Source organism: Aethalodelphis obliquidens, unplaced genomic scaffold (assembly GCF_003676395.1).
Source record: "Aethalodelphis obliquidens isolate GAN/ISIS:26980383/991018 unplaced genomic scaffold, ASM367639v1 scaffold16, whole genome shotgun sequence".
Lineage (NCBI taxonomy): Eukaryota > Metazoa > Chordata > Mammalia > Artiodactyla > Delphinidae > Aethalodelphis > Aethalodelphis obliquidens.
The window spans coordinates 23,231,023-23,257,345 of NW_020837960.1; the positions used below are offsets into that span (position 1 = coordinate 23,231,023).

General features: G+C 34.6%; 1 protein-coding gene and 1 non-coding gene across 5 annotated transcripts in view; both read right to left on the bottom strand.

Annotated features, from left to right (window-relative positions):
• The window catches only part of NBEA (neurobeachin), a 627,914-nt gene that overhangs the window by 338,573 nt on the left and 263,018 nt on the right, over positions 1 to 26,323 (bottom strand). For all 4 annotated transcript variants that reach the window (XM_027116524.1, XM_027116522.1, XM_027116523.1 and 1 more), the window contains one exon: positions 23,162 to 23,289. In XM_027116524.1, the coding sequence (XP_026972325.1) occupies positions 23,162 to 23,289 (128 nt within the window). The remainder of the gene's footprint in view (positions 1 to 23,161; positions 23,290 to 26,323) is intronic.
• On the bottom strand, positions 1,215 to 1,321 carry LOC113625858 (U6 spliceosomal RNA). The gene has a single exon (XR_003434908.1). It is a non-coding gene; the product is annotated as a U6 spliceosomal RNA (small nuclear RNA).

A 26,323-nucleotide genomic window follows, 5' to 3' on the forward strand; every position in this document is an offset into this window, starting at 1 on the left:
CCCCCTCCCCATATCCTCAAGTCCATGCTCTAGTAGGTCTGTGTCTTTATTCCCGTCCTACCCCTAGGCTCTTCATGACATTTTTTTTCTTAGATTCCATATATATGTGTTAGCATACAGTATTTGTTTTTCTCCTTCTGACTTAACTTCACGCTGTATGACAGACTCCAGGTCCATCCACCTCACTACAAATAACTCAATTTCATTTCTTTTTATGGCTAAGTAACAAAAAGCATTTATTGAACTTGTGTCTTATGTGCCAGATACCCCGCCAGGTGCTAAGTTTAAAAAGAAGTGAGGAAAGTGGGAGTTTATATAAACAAATAATCATGACACAGAATCGTAGGAAGGACACAGAGAGTACAGAGTGTTAGACACACAGAAAGGGTAGTGAGCAGCTCTGCTGAGGAGAATTTATAGGGAGTGTGACATCTGAGTTGATGATGCTAACCCTATCTAGGCAAAAAAAGGAAAAAAGGAAAGTCATCCGAGGTGACAGAGAAACATCAGAGGTATAAAGAAGCATGACATTGCTAGTAAAATGGAATTGGGATGCTATACTGTGGAGTGCAGAGGATGGAAGGTGGTGAAATGAAGATGGAGGAAGAGAGGAAAGAGAGCCATCTATGGCATCCTATTCCTACCGGCAACAGGAAGCCACTGAAGGATTTTAAGCAGGGGCAGACAGAATTCGATCTATTTTGGGAAGATCGCTTCTGTCAGTGGAATAGGAACTGTCTAGTCGAGATGATGAAAACCTGAGCTGAAGGCGGCAGCAATGCAAGCAGAGTCAGTTTGAAAGACATTTTGGAGAAGACAATAAAATACTCTGGATAACTGAATATGACATTAAAGGACAGGGTAAAGGAGCAAAGTGTGAATGATAAAACCTTTAAGTGAGAAAGGAAAATAAATGAAGGAGCAGGTTTGCAGAAAGAAAGTGAGTTTCATCCCAGACAAAATTAGAATATAGGAAAAAAATTAATTTTGATATTTAAGATTATTTGTTTTTTAGGTATGGATGCTATAACCCTGACAAACCTGATATAAATAAATTGCACAGATAACATGGCATTGGACAAAACTGTGGAGTTATTATGAGTCCCACTAGCAAACTACCGGTAGTAATCTTACCAGTACAGTTTTTTTTTTTTAACATCTTTATTGGAGTATAATTGCTTTACAATGGTGTGTTAGTTTCTGCTTTATAACAAAAAAATATGGAATGCTTCACGAATTTGCATATCATCTTTGCACAGGGGCCATGCTAATCTTCTCTGTATGGTTCCAATTTTAGTATATGTGCTGCCGAAGCAAGCACCAGTACAGTTTTAAGATATAGTTTTTCTCTTTCTCCTCATAATAAAATATGCTAATTTAATTTCCATCAAATAGACATGACTATTCTGATAATTTGAATTTTAAATATCAAGTCTGCCCAGGACAATTTAGTTTTTAAATAACTTTCTAATGATTTTAACTTTTCTAAGTTCCAAAATTAGTACACATTAATGGCACTGAAATAGTTGAAATAGCTTCATTTTAATAATAAATGTTGAATAAGAACTACAGACCTTGAAAGAAAGTTTGCATGCTCACTACCCTTCACCTGCTTTAGTTTCAGTAGCGTGCAGCTGGCAGTGTCTTTGAAATTCTCTGCTCTGTATAGCTTTCACATTGTGTTATGCGGCATTCTGAGATACAGCGTATAACTATAAAGTGTGTATCTCTTGTGACTTCTGCAATGCTTACACATCTTTATCCACATAATATCAATTTCCTATGTTTTTTACATTTCTTTTACTTTTTTACCTGAAACATGAAATTTATTTCTCTGTTTCATCACTGTGATATTCTCCTGACGGTAAAAAATTACTTTCAGTGTTACCATTTAAGTCATCTAAACTTATTAAGGTCAAAAACGTAACAATTAGCAAACTGTGGCTTTCTAACTTAAAACTGAAAAACTAAAACCAAACAAAAAAAAACAATATTAAATAAACATTCTCTGAAATAACAATAATGGTTTGAATTTTTACTGTTACTGCTGCAACTAATATTAATATGTGTCTAGGTAGTATTACTATTTTTTTTAATTTTTAACATCTTTATTGGAGTATAATTGCTCTACAATGGTGTGTTAGTTTCTGCTTTATAACAAAGAGAATCAGTTATACATATACATATGTCCCTGTATCTCTTCCCTCTTGCATCTCCCTCCCTCCCACCCTCCCTGTCCCACCCCTGTAGGTGGTCACAAAGCACCGAGCTGATTTCCCTGTGCTATGCGGCTGCTTCCCACTAGCTATCTATTTTTTTTTTTTTTTTTTGCGGTACCCAGGCCTCTCACTGTTGTGGCCTCTCCCGTTGCGGAGCACAGGCTCCGGACGCGCAGGCTCAGCGGCCATGGCTCACGGGCCCAGCCGCTCCACGGCATGTGGGATCTTCCCAGACCGGGGCACGAACCCACGTCCACTGCATCGGCAGGCGGACTCTCAACCACTGCGCCACCAGGGAAGCCCTAGCTATCTATTTTAAGTTTGGTAGTGTATATATGTCCATGCCACTCTCTCACTTTGTCCCAGCTTACCCTTCCCCTCCCCGTATCCTCAAGTCCATTCTCTAGTAGGTCTGCATCTTTATTCCCGTCTTGCCCCTAGGTTCTTCTTTTTTTTTTTTTGATTCCATATGTATGTGTTAGCATACAGTATTTGTTTTTCCCTTTCTGACTTATTTCACTCTGTATGACAGTAGTATTACATACTATTTTGATTGGACATTTTAAGATTTGCCTTTATGTTTCAGAGAGTTTGATTTAAAACTGCACTACAAATGAAAACAACTGTAATGTTATCTTCAAGAAACTAAAATAACATTAAGCTCATTTACTAAAAAAAAGCTTTTTTAAATGTAATTAAACCATTACAGCTTATTTTTGTATTTAGATTACAAATTTTAATTGAAAATTTTAAAAAAACACCTTCAAAGTACTGCAGAAACAGTGAGAGTTCATTCATTCATTGATTTACTTTAGTTCACTTAAAAACTAGGTTATCACAAATTTATGGCAGTCTTACTGTCTTCAGAATAGGAATAAAACTGAAGTCTCTGGATGTATCATATACATTAGGGGTCAGCATACATTTTTGTAAAGACTCAGATAAAATACGTAGGCTTTGGGGATGGGGGCCAGGGGACAATAATAAATTTCTGTCACAACTACTCAACTCTCGCCATTGTAGGGCAAAAGCAGCCAGAGACAACGCATAATCAAATGAGCTTGGCCGTCTTCCAATAAAACTATTTCCTCACCCATAGGTGTGTGTGTGTGTGTGTGTGTGTGTGTGTGTGTGTGTGTGTGAATGTGAGAGAGGGAGAGAACACATACATGGGCACACATACTTGTACATACATCCTACAGATTTTTAAAACTGCAGGGGAAATTATTTTAGATGTATGCCTATGATACTTTATAATTCCAAAATACAAAAAGCTCTGAAAAAAGCTTTCTCGTAAGATTGTCATAACGTCAATCATCAGCAAAATTTCACCTAAATAATATGACGCTACTTACAAACTTTATTCTACTTAGCATGACTATCCCTATGTATTACTGAAAATATATTAATGTATTTAAGTCCATGAAGATGCTATGAAATACATATATAAGCACCTATTACTTTTCTTAAATCCTGAAATATCTGAATTACGAAACACATCGAGCTCTAAGTTTTTTTTTTTTTTAAATATGGGCTGGTTATTATTTTTTTATATAAATTTATTTACTTATTTTATTTTTTGGCTGCATTGGGTCTTCATTGTTGCGCGTGGTCTTTTCTCTAGTTGCGGCAAGCAGGCTCTTCGTTGCAGTGCGCGGGCTTCTCATTGCGGTGTCTTCTCTTGTGGAGCAAGGGCTCTAGGCGCGCGGGCTTCAGTAGTTGAGGCACGTGGGCTCAGTAGTTGTGGCTCGCGGGCTCTAAAGAACAGGCTTAATAGTTGTGGTGCTCGGGCTTAGTTGCTCCGCGGCATGTGGGATCTTCCCGGACCAGGGCTCGACCTCGTGTCCCCTGCATTGGCAGGCAGATTCTTAACCACTGCACCACCAGGGAAGTCCCAAGCTCTAAGGTTTTGAATATGGATTTTAGGCATTTATTAAAATAAAAGAAATGTGACTTTGCTTTTTAAGAGTCAGAAATTAGTGGTACTCTCTTACATGAAATATTTTGAAAGATTAACAAAGATATTAATACTAATATATTAACTGCAACCTCAAAGTAATTTGATATTGTGACTTTTCCCATGGAAATTCCACATGTTCAAACTAAAAATCTATTTCCATATGAGAATGGTTGGCTAAGTGCTTTTAAATTGTAAATCTAGAATGTTCAGATTGCTCAGAAACAAGATTAACTGTAACTGTAGTTACATAATACCGTCATTTTGACTCATTTATTGAAATAAACTAAATTTTTGTTTGCTTGTTTGTTTTTGGCCATTGTGTTGATATAGCCTAGGAATCTTATTGGCTGTGGAGATTTTTTATTTTTTATAGTTTTGCTTCTGCTAAGAATTTTTGCATAGTGGTAGAACTTAAGTTCCTAACACTCTTTTATAGATTATTCCTCCACAGAATGATAGATTACAATAAAAAACTGAAGTTACAGTGATAGTTCCTGCATAGACATTTGCTCATGCTCTGACTGTGAGTGAGCTGAGCTGAAGAGAATATTCTCCTGGCATTATTATCAACACCTGTAAAATGTGAAACACTGTTGTAAATTTACTTTTTTTAGAATTCTTTAGAATCCATGTTTGTGCTAGCCCATCAAAAATGTCATATCAAGGAAGATGTTCCGGCAAATTCTTGTTATTCAATGTCACTTTTTTTTGTCTCCATGTGACTTGCACTTCTCTTTGCACATTCCATGGAAATACCATTTTACATTTACACATACTAAACAATAGATTATAATTTCACAATCACTTGGGACTGATTAAGTTTTGGGTTGGCTGTCTCTTGAGGTATTTTCATTTAAATAATTTATTTTAGGGACTATAAGTAAGCCACCGCTGTGTCACAGAGATGACACTGTCTTTGATCTCAAGGAGTGAAAGCCCGGTTATAAAAATAAGGCACATAAATAAACATATGAAGGTGTCCAGGGAGAGTATTATACTGAAGAAATTATAATAAGGCACTATGCCTCCAAATAACTTAAAACAACTATTGTTGAGGTTTTTATTAAAAACTTTTATCCATAGTATTAGACTCAAGTTTCCACTACAGAAGTGATTAACCTGAGTGTCTTGCCCTTTCCTTAACTTCCTGATTTAATCACAACAGCAATGAATAAGGATGAAATAAGGGAAATAAGAGACATTTTCACTATCATAAATCATCTGGATCCCTCAATTCTCTTTGGGTTAAATTTAATTATAGAACGAATTGCTATTCCTATATCACTCCTCTGCATCAACTTTCTTCTATTCTCCCTGTGCTGCTTCAAATTCCAAAAGTCTCTATTAAATTCTAAAACTACTAAACTATGTCTGGTTCAAATTTTGACATTACCCAAGAAAGACTCTGATCCTGAATTATTATTAAGAATACTATATATCTCTTAAACATGTATTTCATTTCAAGAAATATTAATAATCAAAAAAAGCAAGATAAATAGTTATACAGTTAAATCACATAGAGTTGAATTAAATGGCTATACTAATGCCTACTTATTAAAAATAAAACAATAATTCGTATTCCATAAGATATGGGATCCTCCTTTTAGACATAGTGTGTATAAATGAATGATTTGTGTAATTATAGTTCCAAACTACTGAAATTCTGACTTTCATTTATTTATATTCTCAAATAAGTACATTTAATAATTTTAGGTTCTCAAACGTAACTAAATTTAAAATTGCTTTTTAGTAATACACACCTTTAAGTTCTTTATTTTTATATTCAGAAAAACACTGGTTATTTTTCTTTTAAATACTTATATAATGCACAATGGAAATACTATGCATCACTTTTCTTAATACATTCATAAAGTCAAAGATAAAAACTAAGAAAATAATTAGTAAAAGGAAATTATTTGAGAAATATTGTGATTAAGCCTAAAAAGGGGAAAAAAAGGCTACAGGATAAAGTAAGCTCAAGTAGAGGTCAGTCAGCTGAACCTCACTTATTTTCAAGAGTACATTAACTTTATCCAATAAAGTTGCTAACAGCTTATTGTTATTTAAGCCTATAAACTTAAATAAAGTTTAAGCTTTATTAAGGCTTAAATTGTTGAAGCACTCAGAGAAAACAAGCTAGACTTTCAGAGAACTCCTTATCTGTGCTCAAAGCAATAAATTCTCCAATTTGACTCAAGCTGAATTTTCTTTACTGAATCCTCCATTTAAAACAAAATATTGGGCTTTCCTGTTGGCGCAGTGGTTGAGAGTCCGCCTGCCGATGCAGGGGACACGGGTTCGTGCCCCGGTCCGGGAAGATCCCATATGCCGCAGAGCGGCTGGGCCCGTGAGCCATGGCCGCTGAGCCTGCGCGTCCGGAGCCTGTGCTCCACAACGGGAGAGGCCACAACAGTGAGAGGCCCGCGTACCACAAAAAAAAAAAAATTAAATAGGGATGAATAAGCAGTCCAGTTTTATTCATTCTTAAGAATGAACTAAAAAGTTTTTGGAACTTGAAAGAACTCAGAAATTCCTTCATTTTAACAACATTTAAGATACTGCCAAAAGTCACAGAAATTATTTTAAGTATATACTCCATCTGAGCAGTAGTTTATTGCGATTATTTGACAAGGATTATATAAGCAAAAAAGTATAGATCACTAAATTAACAAGATTATTTTGCCTATACCAGAAAACTCTATATCCAACTCACACCCATCCACAATTCAGAGTCAAATTATATGGTTATATACGTACCAGAATACAGTCTGATAACGATACCGTAGAGAAGTCAGTATGTGAACTGCTTTGCATTTAAAAAAATAACACTTCAGCATAAAATATTAGACCCACTTATTAAAGTAAATGGTGCTTTTATTTCTTCTAATTCTTCTTGCAATAACAGATCTACTACAAATAACACTTATTTTTTGTTTTAACATCTTTATTGGAGTATAACTGCTTTCCAATGGTGTGTTAGTTTCTGCTTTATTAAGAAACTGAATCAGCTATACGTATACATATATCCCCATATCTCCTCCCTCTTGCATCTCCCTCCCACCCTCCTCCCACCCCTCTAGGTGGTCACAAAGCTCATCTCCCTGTGCTATGCAGCAGCTTCCCACTAGCTATCCATTTTACATTTGGTAGTGTATATATGTCCATGCCACTCTCTGACTTTGTTCCAGCTTACCCTTTCCACTCCCAGTGTCCTCAAGTCCATTCTCTACATCTGCGTCTTTATTCCTGTCCTGCCCCTAGGTTCTTCAGAAACATTTTTTTTTAGATTCCATATGTATGTGTTAGCATACGGTATTTGTCTTTCTCTTTCTGACTTACTTCACTCTGTATGACAGACTCTAGGTCCATCCACCTCACTACAAATAACTCAATTTCGTTTCTTTTTATGGCTGAGTAGTATTCCATTGTGTATATGTGCCACATCTTCTTTATCCATTCATCTGTCGATGGACACTTAGATTGCTTCCATGTCCTGGCTATTGTAAATAGAGCTGCAATGAACATTGTGGTACATGACTCTTTTTGAATTATGGTTTTCTCAGGGTATATGCCCAGTAGTGGGGTTGCTGGGTCATACGGTAGTTGTATTTTTAGTTTTTTAAGGAATCTCCATACTGTTCTCCCTAGTGGCTGTATCAATTTACATTTCCACCAACAGTGCAAGAGGGTTCCCTTTTCTCCACACCCTCTGCAGCATTTATTGTTTGTAGATTTTTTGATGATGGCCATTCTGACTGGTGTGAGGTGATACCTCATTGTAGTTTTGATTTGCATTTCTCTAATGATTAGTGATGTTGAACATCCTTTCATGTGTTTGTTGGCAACCTGTATATCTTCTTTGGAGAAATGTCTATTTAGGTCTTCTGCCCATTTTTGGATTGGGTTGTTTGTTTTTTTGATATTGAGCTGCATGAGCTGCTTGTAAATTTTGGAGATTAATCCTTTGTCAGTTGCTTCATTTGCAAATATTTTCTCCCATTCTGAGGGTTGTCTTTTGGTCTTGTTTATGGTTTCCTTTGCTGTGCAAAAGCTTTGAAGTTTCATTAGGTCCCATTTGTTTATTTTTGTTTTTATTTCCATTTCTCTAGGAGGTGGGTCAAAAAGGATCTTGCTGTGATTTATGTCATAGAGTGTTCTGCCTATGTTTTCCTCTAAGAGTTTTAGAGCGTCTGGCCTTACATTTAGGTCTTTAATCCATTTTGAGTTTATTTTTGTGTATGGTGTTAGGGAGTGTTCTAATTTCATTCTTTTACATGTAGCTGTCCAGTTTTTCCAGCAAACAGTCATTTTTTTAATCAGTATGAACTGGGATATCTACAAAGTGGAGTCAAATAAATGGTAATAAAAAATGTCTGACAAAAAGTAAGGAGCTAGTCATTCCCAAGAAGTAAAGACATTTAATGATTCAGTTCTAAAAACAGCACTGCATACTTACTGTACACAAGGCACAGATATGAAACAGATGTGTTCCATGTGCTAGAGAATCCTGCATTCTAATGGAGGACACAACAGATAAACTGATCAGTTTAGTGTGAAGAAAAGAAGTGTTATCTCAGAACCATTACAGGATATTGACTTGGTAAACAAAATAAATGATGTAATTAAAATAATTCTTACTGTGATTATAATATGGTGAAATTGGAAATATGGAAAATTAATAACAAAATGAAACATGTAACCTAAAATAATGAACAGTTATTAATTTCTTGGGAAAAATTGACTTAGAGATCACTCCAAGATCAGCAATCATGAATATTTCAACTTGTAAAACAGAATCTGTTTAATTTGACAGTAAAAAACTACCTCTGTTGACAGAATATAAAACTGCAAGATTTCTCCATATATCAAAACAAATACATTAATAGAAAGCACAACTAATGTGAGAATATTTTCGAGTTTAAATGTTGCAAAGTACAGCTATTGAAATAATCTGTTTAATCTTTTTAAGTAACTAGTTTCAAAGTCAAAATAATATCCTTAATAAGAAAGATTACCTTTGGTTGGGTTTAGTATAACTAGAACAACCCTACTGAGTAGAGAGAACAACATTTTTGAGATAGTAACATGTATATCATGAGTCACAGGTTGTACTTCTGGAGGGAGAAGGAGGAGAAGATAATCCTTTAGCAGTTAAAACTGGTATCACAAGTCCAAATGGTATCTTTCATGGATTCTATTATGTACAGTAGAGTTTATATTGATTTTACATGCAATCCAGTAAATTCTGTTACTGGATATGAAGCAAAAATAGATTGAAAGCACAGATTCTACATGGAGGGGCAACGTATATACAAAAGAAAGTAGTACGGACAAAGAAGTTACCCAGGAAAATAAACGTTAAAGGAGACATAGGGGGAAAAGCTTAGACCTCTGGTGAAAGCCCACAAAGGTAACCATTTTATGAACTGGCTTAAGAATAGCTAAAATAGAAAAATATTATTACTTGATCAGAATCTCACCATGTATAAAAAATTATACAATCTTGGTTTGCATTATTATACAGCAGAAAAATTAAAGATGGAATATTATCCCACTGCCCTTTGCAATAATAGGACAAGAAATAATAAGCTTATATTAGTACTACAATTTCTGAGGGACATAATGAAATAGACTCTATTTGTAGGAAAAATATCAGGATGGCACAAGGTGGGTTCTAGGAAATAGTTACATGAAACCAAAGATGCTCACTTGGCAAATGAGAAGATTTCTGGGGAAAGAGTTACTGCAGAAAGGGCTTATTTCTCTTGTGATCTGGGGTCCACCTAAACTGTAGCAACTCTACCTAATTAAAGGGCATCTGTAATGTGGGAAACTGTGTTTTGATACCTGAGAAGGACAGACTGGAGACTGATGGTCAAGGGTGACATGCCCTGGGCCTGACCTCAATCCTTGAAACCAGAGACAAGGAACAACATAGCTGGACAGCAGAGATCATGGACCAGGAAAAAGTCTGCCTGTGTATATTCTCTTTAGTTGTGGTGGTGTTTAAAATACAATGCAGGTATTTTTAAATATCTGAATTTAGTAACAAATCAGTTGGTTCTCCCACTTCGTTCTAAAATATTAGGGCTTATCCTGAGCTCTCAGAACTAGGCAATTTTATTAGCATTACAGAATTCCTTAATCTGAATCAAGTTTTTAATTAACTCAAAGAAGATCTAAACTGAAAATCTGAAGACATGGTTTCAGAATACAAACTAAATAGCTGTGTAAACTTAAGCTAAGACATTTGCCTCTCTTGACACTAAAAATCTTCTCTGGTAAACAACAGATTAATGATTTTGAAACTTTTTTTTTTTTTAACTACAATCTAAAGCGATACATTTTACATCCAGATCTACTATATATAATTGAAACAAATGTTTCACAGAAGATCACTTCCTCTCACTGTGTGCAGATACTCTGATCTCTGCTATGCTATGTCATGGCATGCCATTAAAAACATTGTCAGGGCATGCTTTACTGATTATGCCATATCATCAATGGATCACAAGCTGCAGTCTGAATATCACCAAAGCTGGCCTGCCTCCTGTATTTACATGGCCTCAAAGTTAAGGATAGTTTTTACATTTTGAAATGGTTGGGAAAAAAAAGAAAGAAGAATATTTCATGACACTTGAAACATAAAATATTCAAATGTTGAATATTCAAATTTCATAGCCAAGCTCATTGCTTTACATATTGTCTGCAGCTACTTCCTCACTAAAATGGCAAAGTTGAGAAGTTATGACAGAAACTGTATGCAAAGGCTAAAGTATTTGCTTTTGGGCTCCATATGGAAAAAGTTTGCTGATTCCTACACTAAAGGACACCTATATTTCTTTCTGGCCTGAATATCCATGATTCTAAGTACTTCCTCATGTCTTACTGGGCTAAACTGGGACTAGCGGAGTAGTTGCATGATGGTGAGAAAAATGATCTGGAAAAGTATGGGTTCTTGGTAAGTTATATAGGCATCAGATTTCTATTTCATTCTGTACTTGAAAACAAGAATGAGAAGTAGTAATCCAACAGGCAGTACGTGGTGGTAGTATACAGATTAAAATCATTTACAGCATCTGCCCTGTGAGTTCATAGGGCTTTCACTCGTAGCCTTTAAGTATTTCCTTTTTATAGTGGTCCCAATAAAGGATGGTAGTTGTTTCGCAGGGATTAGTTTTGAACATAAAATGGACGATTATGTTGCACCGCTTTGCTATGTACACGTCAAATTCGCAATGATAAAACAGGCACTAAGGGGAGAAAAAAGAAGCTTCACTTTTATATACTTTATCTGAGTTGAAATTGTCTTTCAACTGTCTTTTTAAAATCTTTTTTTTTTGTTCGCATTAGACCTTTATTGAAACACTAGATTTATTCAATAAAATCTTATTTGCTCTTTCTGCCTCCAGACTCTCCTATTTAAACCTTGCTGTATACAACTGACAGACAGTATCTTAATCATATTTTGATTTTCTCTCTCCCTTTTCAAAATTCTTCTGTAGATGACTAGGATCTAGTTTCTTTTTCTCTAGAATATATGTATTTGGCAAAGTCAGTGTCTCTGCCTTTCCACAATCTTCAACAGTGGTCATGAACAGATATACATTCTTCTGGCCCTGGTATCTTCACTTCCCTTACATACCTGGTTTCCCTTCCAGGTTTAAACCTGACTAACATGCACCCAAATTCTGTTTCTGTGTATGCTGTACTGTTATTTTACAAAATTTTGTTTTAGGAATATAGTTGGGAACAAAGCAATATCAGGATAAATATCAGCTTTCTGGGATATAAACAAAACTTGGGAGTACTGTACTGAAATATATTATTTCATGGTCAATATTAAAAATTAGTTACTATAACCATCACTCGTGAAGTCCTCAGACAACGTTGGAATAAGGCAACTAAGGGATTTTTGCTTTTTGCTTGTTTCAAATTAAATAAATTAAGCCCCTCTCTTTTATCATTCAGACCAATTACTAGAATCTACTTGACTATAGAAAACAATTTCATTTGTTCTACCATCCACTTATCCATCCACAAGTGTGTTTTGGGTACATAGCTAATGCTAGGTCCTCTGGCAGGTCCTAGAGCCCTTGTGGAGTGCATGCTTTCCATGAATCTATTAAAACAGAAGGAAAAAAAATAATATTCTCAAGTTTTTAAAGTATGTAAGTTAATATTATAAAATTAAAAGAATATTTATAACATATTTCATAATCTAAAACAATCAGAATTCAGTTTAAAAAAAAGGTGGATTTGCCTTAGAGCAACTTAAGGATACAGAGGGCCATCAGTTACTAAATGAACTCAGTATAAACACTGTGAACTAATTACATATTATAACTATATAATGTCCATAAGAATATAAAATGGCCGGAAAATATAACCACTGTAAGTACTCAGCAGTGTATTTTCTCTTTAAAATTTTCCAATTTAGTTTTTCTTTCCCAATTGTTTATTTCTTGAATGTGCATAAACATCTGAGAGGGTGAAAAAATAAACGCCTATAGTGATTTCAAGCTTAGTTTCTGGAAGGTCCCATGTAGCTTAGCATATGTATAGACATTATATCTAAATCAGTATGCAGGCAATTTTCACAATATAAAAATAAGTTATTTTCTGCCTCAATATAAACTACATGTGTAGCCTCCAAAAACAGACTTGTTATTCAATATTATATAGTCCATGGAATATACAGACCTTTGCTTCATGTTATTAACTGATCTAGAGCACCCATATGTAGTGATTTGCCCAGATAATGCAAGCTGATACCAGCCTGAGTGTCATTCTAAATATGGGCATTTTCTCTTCTGAAAACGTTCTGGTTTGCATGAAAATTTATATGAATACTTTAACTTTATTAGAACAAAAGAGAAAACTGTTCCCTTCTAAAATGATGTCATGAAATATATGACACAGGTAACTACAATCTATTATTTCGTGAAACAAAAATATTTCCCAAACACCATATCAAGGTAGATAATCCATTTCTTAGGGATACATTTAGCTGCTACTGATGACAGATTCTTCATATTCAGTTATTCCTGTAGTAAGTAGTTCCGATATACCACTTTTAGATGGCCACACATGGCCTACTTTTTTTTAAAGCTTCTTTTTTAATCCAAGATACAAAGATCATGCACTACATTCAGTTGTCATAGCTTATTAGTATCCTTTCATCTACAACAGTTCACAGCTTTCCTGCACCTCAAAACTTCCTAATTTTGGTATCCAGATTGCTTTTCTCCCCCCAAATTTAAAAAAAGTTTCCCCACGTTTAAATTCAGGCTACACATTTTGGCCAATAATATTCAATTTCATGGTCTATTCTTGATTTATATGCTGTTATTCATATCTCCTATCTCTGTGAAGAAGATTCATGCCTGTATGCTTTACTTCTAATTTCTCCCCTGGGAGCCTAGGAGATGATGTGTTACCTCTGACTATATTTCTATAGTATACTACAGAACACTTAATATAGTATATTACATATACCAATATACTTGATATACTATATTCAGGAAATTCTTCTGGTAAATAAGGTTTCTCTGACGTTTCATCATTCCTTGATTTTATATTAGGTTGTTGGAATGTAGTTCCAGCTCAGCTAGTCAAGAATATATGATAAGAGTCATAATAATTTTAGTGAATGAAAAACTAATATTGGTTTGAGGACTTTAGTAAAACCATTCTCTTTGATGAATCATGTCTTCTTTGCTTTAATCATCTTTATTGGCTAAAAGGAGATTTCCATATTGAAATACTAAACTGGGCAGTTTGAAATATTTTATTTGTGATGAAAGAGTATGATTTCTCTTTTTAGAGGGTATTGTTTTCATGTTAGAAGTTACCTATGATGGAAAAATCTTTGTTAACATCTACATTTAGTAAACATTTGTGTTATTTTTTGGACAACTTAAATTCTACTAATTTGTAAGCAAAAAGTAATCTGGAAAAGATGCTCAGCGATTAGGGCAATACAAAAAGAGCTATGCTTTTGAACACAGAATCAACTAAAACTGAATGAGAACATCCTTGCAGATAAATTGTGAATTTAACAGATGCAGAAAATTCCATTTACATTTCCCTCAACTCACATCTATTCTTATTCTATAAATTATTCTTCTAAGTTCAGAAGTGTCCCTGTTCCCTTCCAAAGTGAATTTCTATATTTGGTCTGAGCCCTTCTTGATTCATGATGTCCTTTCTGCACTATTTCTCTTATACCTATCAAGCATCTTTATTTTTACATCTCCAATGTTTCGGTTTTTTTTTTTTTTTTTCCGTCTCCTAACAGACATAGATTTCTCCTCCATGAATAAAATTGTCCATACTCACTTGAATGTCTATCAATTTTACTCTCTTGTTTCACTGTCAAATTTTTCCAACAAGTGGTCTACGTTTAGTCATTTTTTTTCCCCAAAATGTTCGCCTTTGGCAATCCAGTATCTGTTTCCACTATTCTTCTGAAATGTCTCCAGGGTAACCAAAGGATACGTTTCATGAAATCAAGTGGTCTGGTTTTAGTCTTCCTCCTCTTGACTTCTGCATAATATTTTCCACTTTCATGTAGTAAGAATAAATTTTCAGCCCTCATTTTTAACACCTAAGTTATTTTTCTATTTTAATTCAACTTTATAGAAAGACAGTTTACATAAAATACAATTTGACAATTTTGAATGTACACTTCTTTGAGTAAAGACAAATTTACACATCTATTTAGCCACCAGTACAACCTGCTCCCCGCAAATTTCCTTTGTGCCTATTCCTACTCAGTCTTCTCTGCATCCCTAACCCCAGACAACCACTGCGTTCTACACAAAAGATTTCTTCTGCGCCAGTGTTTTGTAAAAATGAAATCATACGATACGAACTCGTTTAAGCCAGGCTTCTCTTGCATGATGTTTCTGAAATTCATGCATTTTGCTATGAGTATCAGTAGTTTTACTTTTTTTTTTTTAATTTCCGAGCAGTAATCTATCATATGGACATACAAGCATTTGCTTACCCATTTTTTTAATGAATATAATTTTTCTATTTCTATTTATTATGAATTTTTGTATGAAAATTTGTATCTTTATGTGGACATATGTGTGTTTTACTTGAATGATAACTGTAGTGGAATTCCTAGATCAAATTTTACGTGACTGTTGATAAAACATTGCCAAACTGTTTTTCAAAGTTGTACCCTTTTATATTCTGAATCAGCAATGCATGAGATCCTTAGGATTTTCTACATACGTGATAATTTCAACTGCAATCAAAAACAGTTTTACTTCCACCTCTCCAAATCTGTATGTCTATTATTTTTACTCCTTGCCTTACTGTACTACTTAAGATCATACAGTAAAATGTTGAGTTAAAGTGGTGAGAGGCAAAATCCTTCCCTTATTCCCAATTTCACTTGGTTTTTCACTAAGTATAACATTAGTTTCAGTTTTTCATAAATACCAATTTTAGGTTAGGTTTGTTCCCTTTGGGACCTATTTTTCTCAGAGATTTTATCATGAATGGGTATTGAATTTTAATAAATGCTTTTCCTGCATCAATTGAAAATGAAAAAAATATTTCATATATACCCCTATATTAACTATTTCTTACATTCTCCTTTGTTTCCAACTGGTATCATTAACCCTCTGCTTGAAAAAATTTACTCATTGCTATGTTGGCAATGAATTTTAACATCTTTTGTTGTGTGAAAAAGTCTTTATTTCTCCTTCATTTTTGAGGAATATTTTCACTGGACAAAGAATTTCAGGTTGGAAGTCTTTTCTATCAACACTTGAAAGATGTTCCATTATTTTCTGGTTTGCAATGATTTCTGACTAAATGTTGATGATGATTTTATTTTTGTAACTCATGTTTTTTTTTCCTGACAGTGATTTCAACATTTTAATTTTAAATTATTATAGATTAAAACTGATTTTTTACTTTGCGTGTAAATTTCTATGAGATTTAATACATGTATTGATCCATGTATCACCACCATCCCAAGAAATCCTTTGAAAAATTCCTTTACAGTGATACCCTTTCCCACACATAAACCCTGACCACCACTGATCTGTATGGAGAATGTTCAAAAAATAAAAATAAAAAGGAAACATAACGTACACAACCCTTGGGATGAGTTTTTCTTCCACACAATAATTTTGATGAGATTCATCCAAGCAGTAACGTTTATCAGTAGTTTGTTCCTTTTTTCTTCTGTTTGAATGCACCATAGTCCCTTTACTCTTTTACTCACTGAAAAACATTTGAATTTCTCCAGCTTCTGGCTATCACAAATAAAGCTGCTATGAACATTCATGTATAGGTTTCTATGTGAAGGTTAAGTTTTCATTTTCTCTAGGGAAAATTTCAAGGAATGGGATTACTGGGTCATATGATAAGTGACTGTTTAACTTAATAAGAAACTTCCAAACCATTTTCCTCAGTGACTGCCACTTTGCATTCTCAAAGCCATGGGTGAGAGTGCCAGTTGCTCCAAATTCTCCCCAGCACTTGGTATTGGGTGGGCCAAAAACAGCCTTCAGTTTAAGTAAAACGACACATTTTTCACTTTCACCAAGAACTTTATTGAATAACATATTCACCCTTTTGTTCCACTACCTTCTGCCATTTTTCAGGCAACTTCATAATTCCATCTTCCCAAAACTTTTTTATTTTTTGAGCAAAGAACTGTTCCATGTGCCTTTTACAGTCTTCAGGGAAATGAAATTTTTTTCCATTAAGAGAATTTTGTAAAGACCGAGATAAATAGAAATCCGAAGGTGCAATGTCTGGTGAATGCAGTGGATGAATCAGAACTTCCCAGCCAAGCTATAACAGTTTTTGCCCGGTCATCAGAGAAACACATGGTCTTGCATTATCCTGATGGAAGATTATATGTTTTCTGTTGACTATTTCTGGACGCTTTTCATTGAGTGCAGTGCCGCTTTCAGTTAGTCGAATCGGGAGCAGAACTTGGAATTAATCGTTTGGGTTTTCGAAAAGAGCTCGTAATAGAGGGCTCCCTTCCAATCCCACCATATACACAACATCACCTTCTTTGGATGAGGACCAGCCTTTGGTGTGGTTGGTGGTGGTTCATTTCGCTTGCTGCATGATCTCTTCTGTTCCACATTATTGTACAGTATCCACTTTTCATCGCCCTTCACAATTTGTTTTAAAAACGGAATGTTTTCATTACGTTTCAGTAGAGAATCGCATGCGGAAATGTGGTCAAGAAGGTTTTTTTCGCTTAACTTACGTGGAACCCCAACATCAAAGCAATTTACATAACCAAGCTGGTGCAAATGATTTTCAACGCTTGATTTGGATATTTTGAGGATGTCGGCTATCTCCCGCGTGGTATAACGTTGATTGTTGTCAATTACTCTTTCGATTGGATAGCTATCAACTTCAACTGGTCTACCCGACCGTGGAGCATCATCCAGTGAGAAACCTCCAGCATGAAACTTCGCAAACCACTTTTGACACATTTGATCAGTCACAGCACCTTCTCTATACACTGCACAAATCTTTTTGTGCATTTCAGTTGTGTTTTCACCTTTCTTGAAATAATAAAGCATAATATGCCAAATACACTGCTTTTTTTCTTCCATCTTCAATATTAAAATGGTTACCCAACACTTCACCAATTTTGATAGGACTCTTTTTAAATGCACACTGATATGACAGCTGCCACATACAATCTAACAAAATTGTTTCGAATGAATTAAAGACAACTAAGTGCTACTAGAGCCATCTTACGGAAGAAAATGAACAAACCTTTTGGCCCACACAATATTATCAGTATTTTTTACTTTAGTCATTCTCATGTTTGTAGTGTTGTGTCATCCTGGTTTTAATTTGCATTTACCTTCTGATAATGTCGACTATCTTTTTATGAACTTATTTGGCATCCTAATGTGATCTTTTGTGAAGTATCTGTTCAAGACATTTTTAAATGAGTTGTTGGTTTGCTTAATGTTGATGACTACTTTTTGAAATTTTCTCTTGAAACCTGGTTTTGAACAGTTTAATTATGATGTTCCATGGAATTATTTTCTTTGTGTCCATCCCACTTGACGTTAGTTGAATTTCTTGGATCTTAGGATTAACAGTTTTCAAATTATTTGGCTATACACATACACACATATCGTCTCAACCTCCTTCATCTTGGACTCCAATTCCATGTATGTTAAACTGCTTGAGGAGTAGCCCTTGTTACTGACACTCCTTTCCCATTTCCAGGCTGCCTCAAGTCTATCTGTATTTCATTTCCTGACTTTGAGACTATCTGCTGTATCCCCATGATAATTAAGTTATCTCTAATGTTCTTGTGAGTTCTCAACCAAACACAAGTAATGCTCATGGAACATAGCAGTGATATTCAGGGCCATTCTGTGCGGTGGTGGAACAAGGTAAAGGGCACTAAGGCTAAGACACATACACACACGGCCCTCACCCCCAACACACACACACAAACATCTTCTCTTCTAATTAACTTGGGTCTGCTTCCTTATTACTATGGCAACTCTAGGCTCATGGTATTTCCAAGACCTCCTGAATAACAGTTATCAAGATCTAACGTCAGCACTCCATCTACAACGGGACCTTCTTCCTTAAATCTGAACTCTAAAATAGGCTCCTCTCAACTCTTTAAGAGAAGTCCAGTGGCTCCTCTGAAGTGCATCCTCCATTGCTGCCTAAGCCAAATAAATAAAGCAATTTTGTTTTGTTTTAAATTAATGATAATGATCATTTATTCAAAAAGATGAGCAGGACTGGTGGGTGATGATTACATACAACTTCTATAAATTGACAAGGATTAAAACAATGGTGTACTCATGCAATAATAGAGCAGTGAAACAGATTTAAAAGTTCGGTAACCAACCCATTAGTATAACTATAACAATTTTGGACCAAACGTTGTTTTGCCATCTTTTTTTTTTTTTTTTTTTTTTTTTTTGGTATGCGGGCCTCTCACTGTTGTGGCCTCTCCCGCTGCGGAGCACAGGCTCCGGACGCGCAGGCTCAGCGGCCATGGCTCACGGGCCCAGCCGCTCCGCGGCATGCGGGATCTTCCCGGACCGGGGCACGAACTCGCGTTCCCTGCATTGGCAAGCGGACTCTCAACCACTGCGCTACCAGGGAAGCCCCTGTTTTGCCATCTTAAGCTGGTAGATTTTGATACTTGCATTATATACTCTAATTTGTACACATTAGTTTGCACATTGAAAAGCTAGAATTTTCTTAGAGAAAGTTCACTAAGCTCCCCAAAACTATCATCTTAAAAAATACTAATTATTGCCAAGGGGAAGACACACACACACACACACACACACACACACACACACACAAAAGCTATGCAAAAATAGCTACCATTAATGAGTGAACTTAAAAGGTATGAACAACACTGATTCTTATAGAATCATACAATAATAAATTTAACACAGGTTGACTAATAAAATGATAGACAAATTAAGAAAAGGAAAGGACATTATTTTAGCATGTGTTTTAAAGGACACAGACAGTATAAACTACCAATAATTAATTATTCTATAAGAAAAGAGTTAAATGGATACACACGTGAATCAAGAAAAACTGAATATAAAACAACAAAGATTCAATTCAAACATATTTTATGATTACTTGAAATCAGGAGTAATTGTCTTCTCTTCTCATAAGACATTAAAATATCTTCAGTTACCTAAATCCAGTTTTGTTCCTACCATACCTATACATATGATGAAATCAAAAGCACTGAGATTTATTCATCAGAAGCACTATTTCTGAACAGAAATATTCAATAACTAAAGATATTTTATCATATTACTCTCCTGAGCTCTTCACAATAGTTTGACAGTTTTTCTTCTCAGAGGAGAGGAATAGTGTGTCAAATTATGGAAAGAAGGGAAATGGAGGAGAGGGAAAAAGAAAGAATGATCAAGAGTACATGTTCAAGAATGAGAACATGACAGGATATATATTTCCATAGTCTGGGGCAGAGAGCAAGGATGGACCTTGGGTGAGTATAGGATCCAAGGCATGGGTGTGGATGATTGAGCAATATTAGGAATTCTCACCACAGAACACAAAAGTTTTATCTACCTTCCCTTATTTTCAAAACTTACCTCTACCAAACATTATCAGTAACACAAATAATGTTGTATTCAAGTACAAGGAAAAAAATACTCAATATTATGTACCAGAATCTAAGTTAGGCAATGTTAATAAAACCAATAAAATACTTCCTATTTACAAGCGAAAACTAATTTTATTAATATTGTATAAATAAAATGGCACAGGAGCACAGAAGAGAAGGCATTAATTTGGCATAAGGAACCTGAAGCAGAACTCAAAGGATGAGAATAATTTGGGGGAAAGAAAAAAGGAAAAAGATCCAATGCAGAAGGAAGGGTTGTACAAAAACAAAGCAATGTGACAAGGTGTAACTTACTGAATGTTAAAGGAATGTCCTCTATAGTAAGAGGACAGAGACTAGTTGAGTCTGAAAAGGAAGGTTATGACTAAATGGTGAGGATACCTAATGCTGTTCTGGAATACAGCAGAGGATTCTAGATTTTTTGATTGTATGGCCTAGCAGAAATTTGGAGGACCATATCTTAAGGTTGTCAACTTTCTATTCTGCCAAGTAATGGCATTTACAAAACGAAACTCAAAACTTAAAAATCTACCATTTGCTATCATCATTTTATTAAGAAGAATCATTTTAACACAAAAGAAGAGTATGAACATTACACCAACATAGTTTTAAAAATAGGATATTTAATTAAATTCTTTGGATTCAGAAAAGTGAAAAAGTAAAATTGTATTCTAGCAAGGGAACACAAAGGGAATTCTTAATATATAACTTGGTCTAACGTTTCCTTTTTAGCACAGTCACCTTTATAAAAATCCAAGAGGATTATTCTTAATGCTGCTTCAACTCAATTCAGAGTATTTGAGGTAAACTTAGGGAAGCCCAAGAAAAATAGCTCTCAATTACAGGCTATTTCTCCTACCTTCTCTCTGCAGGGCTGGGAAGAAATAAGAAACAGTCCAGATGTCTGGCCATGGAAAATTCTGGAAAGGGGGCTACATGTATGGGGTTCTGACTGACCAACATAGAGCAGTTAAAAAGTCATCTGACAGTAACTCCTTAGAACTCAAAATTGTCACAAACTCATTTAGGAACCAATAATATAAGTTTTATAACTTCAAATAATTCCTTCTTTGCTTTGGCTGCTGGAAAACAGTGCTGAATTTGCATCCCAATTCTAATAACAGTACAGGATCCATTACTAACACTACTATATTACTAACTTTATTCCATGTTTATTTTTGCATGTATTTGTTCACCATTTATGAATTTCTTTGGTAAATTTGTCAGTTAATTTCTGGAAAAGATATGCATAAATACTGAAAAAATTAAAAGACTTTTAGGGAATGAGGAAACATTTGAGATTTAATTTTTTAATGATGTTTATTGAATTTTTTTTCTTATTATACAGGTAACACATGTTATAGGGTCATTACACTATTCTCTTGACCTAGGACACTCTTCTAGTAAGCGGTATGGCTCACCTCCTTTAAGTCTTTGCTGAGATGTAACTTTTACTACTGGCTTATTTAAAATTAATCACCTCTTTAAAACTGCAACCTAACCCTGACACTTCTATAATACCAATCCCCTGTGTTGTACTTATCCTTTTACATAACACTTACCACCTCATATGCTATATAATTTAATTACTTATTCTGCTCAGTATTTATTTATGTTCTCTCTTTGATAGAATATAAGGTGACCAAGACAGGGATCTTTGTTATTTACTAATATATTCCAAGTATCTAATAGCACTTGGCCTAGAGCAAGAACACTGTATTAAGAAAAAAATGAATAGCCCTCCATGTGTCACTATTCTAAGAGCTTTATAGGCATTATACAATTTAATCCTTACAAGAACCCTGGGAGGGTGGTGTTATCATTGACTACACCTTATAGAAAGCAACTAAGCTACAAAATGGCTACGTAACTCACAAAGGTCATACAGCTAAGAAAGCAGTGAAACAAGGGTTTAAATTCAGGTTATTAACTATTATTGTTTCCCCTAATAGAAACAGATTGTGTAAAAGCAGTTGAGACAATGACAGAACAGGTAAGGAAAACTTCCAACAGTAAATAGGACGTAAAAAGCAAATGTGTGTGTGTGTGTGTGTGTGTGTGTGTGTGTGTGTGTGTGTTGTGAGTGTATGTATGTTTGCAAATATATAAACATATATATAAATATATATATACCTGCTAAATTCAAGGAATAGCACCTAAAGCCATTATTCACGTACAGGATCATCTAGATATTGATTACCCCTTTCTGAAGCTCATGAATATTTATAGAACAAAACTTCTGTTTAAAGAAGTAAGGCTTCAGACAACCATATTTTTCAAAGCTCCTAATACAGATGCTTATATTAAATCTTCCCAACAGTTAATTTATCTTCTTTGCCTTCTCACTCCATTTAAGCTGCTGACGAGTAGATAACAGCTTCATCAATTCCCAGTTAAGTATTTCTTTACATTTTCTCAGTTAAGGATTCTCATATTACACATGGTATGTGTGAATAAGAAAAGTCACTTGAAGCATCACTTTAAGAGTTAGAAGGGGATTTTAGAGATCATTGCTTAGTAAACATGCCACCCTAATGAAGGATATACAGCAGCCCTAATAGATTGGGATTATAAGGGCCAGAGCCTCCCATTCCAACACTTTTTCAAAGTTCTTCATTCTGTTATTAGCATTGACTGAGCAAACATGCTACTTTTTTTTTTTTTAATGAATAAGGAGAAAGCATACATGAATATCTTACTAGAATTTGTGGAAGCAATGTCTTTATATTCTTCTGTCAATAAATATTCCTCTAGTAGCACAAGTTATGCCATGATTAATAGATACATTATAGGAAACTAAAATAATTAGAATAGAGAGAGAAATCATACCTTCTATCAATAGCTCTTGTCCATGACTGCCAAGAAGTGTACGAGATAGGAATGGGGCAAAGTCTACAAAAATTTCACGAAGAAGAGGAGCAACTTTTTCTAAAGCTCTTTCAAGTTTTGCAGTGATGCTGTTGAAATTAAGACATAAAGACTAGTAAATATGGTTCAATATAAAAAGTCAAATAAACTTTACTTCTAAATTAAAACCTTTAAAATTATAAAAGTCCAATTCTAACCCACTGAATAGTAACAGCTTCATGTAGAAGGGACACTGTAGAGTTTCACATCAGTCATAAGGCTACTCAAAAGACTGTTGCTAAATCAGATTGATTATACTGTGAAAAGGAATCAGGATCCTGTCACCCACAAGGGCCACAGATTCTGTCCATAACTCTAGGAGCTTCAAGAAAAGAAGTTCCTGTATGGCTTCTTTGTCTATCCTTCTTTCCACCAAAGAAGGCTGTTTCGAATACCTACTACACGGGTCACTGTGAAAGTTACAAAGAATGAGCTCTTGTTCTCAAGAGTTCCCTGAAAATTTCCTGAAAAGCAGGACAAATAAGGGGATAACTGAATTCAGTATGATACAGGTGAATTGCTTTGCCAAAGTAGGCGTTTTCTATTTCATAAGCCCACTTACTTTTTATTTACCAATCATTGTATCATTCATTATTTATATTGCTGACTATTAAATTTCAAGTTATATGACTTTATATAAGCACTATCTGACATTCTTGAAAGTACCTTGAGCAAGATATGTAAAAGTAAAAACACAGATAAAGAAAATAATTCTGCTCAAATAAATAATTTGGTAACATCCAACTGTCTCTCTTACAAGTAAGTGCTTTAGAGTAAGACTGCTTGAACTGGAATGCTGGCTCCATCGTATGCTACCTAGGTGACCTTGGGACATTAGACTTCCTATGTCTGCAAAATGAAGACGGTAACAGTGCCTACCAGGTGAAAGTTAATGAGCTAAGGCATGTAAAGTGCATAGAAAAGTGCTTGGCACATAGTGGGAGGTCAACAATGATAGCTCTTGTAACTGCTACTTTGAATAGAACACATCTGTATTTAATCTTACAAAATGTGACTCTGATATATTTGAACCAAAACAAAATCAATATAATAATCTTAGATGAGCACACATTCTTCTACACAGAAGACATGTACAGTAAGGAGTTAAACAATACTTTACAGTAATAAAAGTTCTGCCACAATGCTAAGCAACATTTTTGTTATGTATGAGGAAAACATAAATGACAAAAAGGTAATTACAGAATAATTTGCAATGTATTATTAATATTTAAAACTGAACTATTCCATCTTTTTTTAAGTGAATAGCGAGGGATTAGGGAATAATCTAGGATGCTCTTTCCTAACTTGGAAAGAGCATGATCTGAATCCTCTGTGGACACAAAGCCTCATCATTAACACTTCAGTTTAAGTTTACTTCCTCTTATTTGGGTCAACAGCTTTAGAGAAAGAAGAACTCAAGAGGAAACTCAGGTTTAGTAACTTCCACAAACACTTAAAGAGAATATTCTGGAGGAACAACTTTAAGCAAGAAAAAAGGACCTGGGTGGGGCTTTGCAGACTTGCTGAAGACAAAGAGTTTTCAATATTCTCCTCTACTCTGTTACTCCTGGAGCAAACACCTACATTAAGGCAGTGGTTCTCAATCTTTGGTGTAGGTTGGAATCACCTGCAAGGCCTGTTTAAACCCAAACTGCTAGGGCCCTAGCCTTAGAGGTTCAGCAGGTTTGGGTGTACCGACACAGTTTGCACTTCTAAAAGATTCTCAGGTGGCTTGATACTGCTTATCTAGGAAACACGTTTTGAGAAGAACTGTTTTAATGAAAGTACTTACTATTATTAAGTTGTAATAAAACAGCTAGGAAAGGAAGGACTACCTGAAGTCACAGAATAATCATCATAATAATGAGTTAGCTCTGAATTTTAGAGAATATAGACAGAACTTCTTTTTTAGATCCATTATTTCATTCATTCTTTCTAATCTCCAGGATCATGTTTGATGAAGCTTCTCAGCTAAAGTAATCCTCTCTACCAAGGAAAAGTAAGTAAGAATGGTAAAAGAGAACCTATGAAGAGGAGAAAAATCTAGATATAATTACTACTGTTTTTGCACCTGAATTCTGAGTGAAGCATGAATATTTATTTTTACTTAAGATTAACTGAGTAAAATTACGTTAGAAAAATTCTAGATTTATAGAGGTTCACATCAGAGTTATACTATTGGATCATAATATACTACTATCTAATTGAAGTCAGAAACATTTTTCCCTAGTTTAAGATTTTTTTTGCATATTTTACAGGTTTCTGTATAATAATTTAGAGGCTTCAGAATTGCAAAAGTACTGTTCTTGGTGATTAAATTAAATATCAAATAGAAACTGATTAATCTATACAACTAATTACATGTGTGTATGTAAATGTGTATTAACTACCTTTACTTAAGGGTAATGGACAAAAAGATATTTCTCAGTGAGTGAATCCCTATAATAAGACTTTTTGCAGCTATTTTCTTACAAAATGTTAACAGAACATTAAATGATGCTTTTATAAATCATTCTGCAACCATAATTTAAATATTCTAATAAAGGGCAAAAAAATGTTAACATTTTACCCAGCAAGAGATTAAAGGTTTTAAATACAGGAGATTATTATCAAATAATACTGCCAGATTTCTCTATCAAGCAAAAACAAAATTTTCTAAGTGGAAAAGTTGCATCATCACTTTTTCATAGTGAAGAAAATGGACATATAGATTCATCATAATGTGTTTTAAAGTAAACATAGTGTAAAGTATGTTATCTTCATTCTTACACAATTTAAGTTCTCAAAGGAAATGATATAAACATAAATTTTAGCTTTATACCCTCCCTCCTCTATCATCTGGCAGATAACCACCAATTACTAAAAAAAAAAATTTAAAAAGATATATTGTGCCTATATTGTTATTTCAATTATCATCTCAGATAAATACACAGTATAAAACTATTTTTTCCCAATCCCAAGGCACATGAAAAATGTATCTGTTAACATGTTAAAAATTCTTTAAAATCTTAATAAGGGAGAACTCTTTGACTTTATAGCTTATAAAAATAAATAAATTATTCTTTCTCTTGAATGTAATTTTCA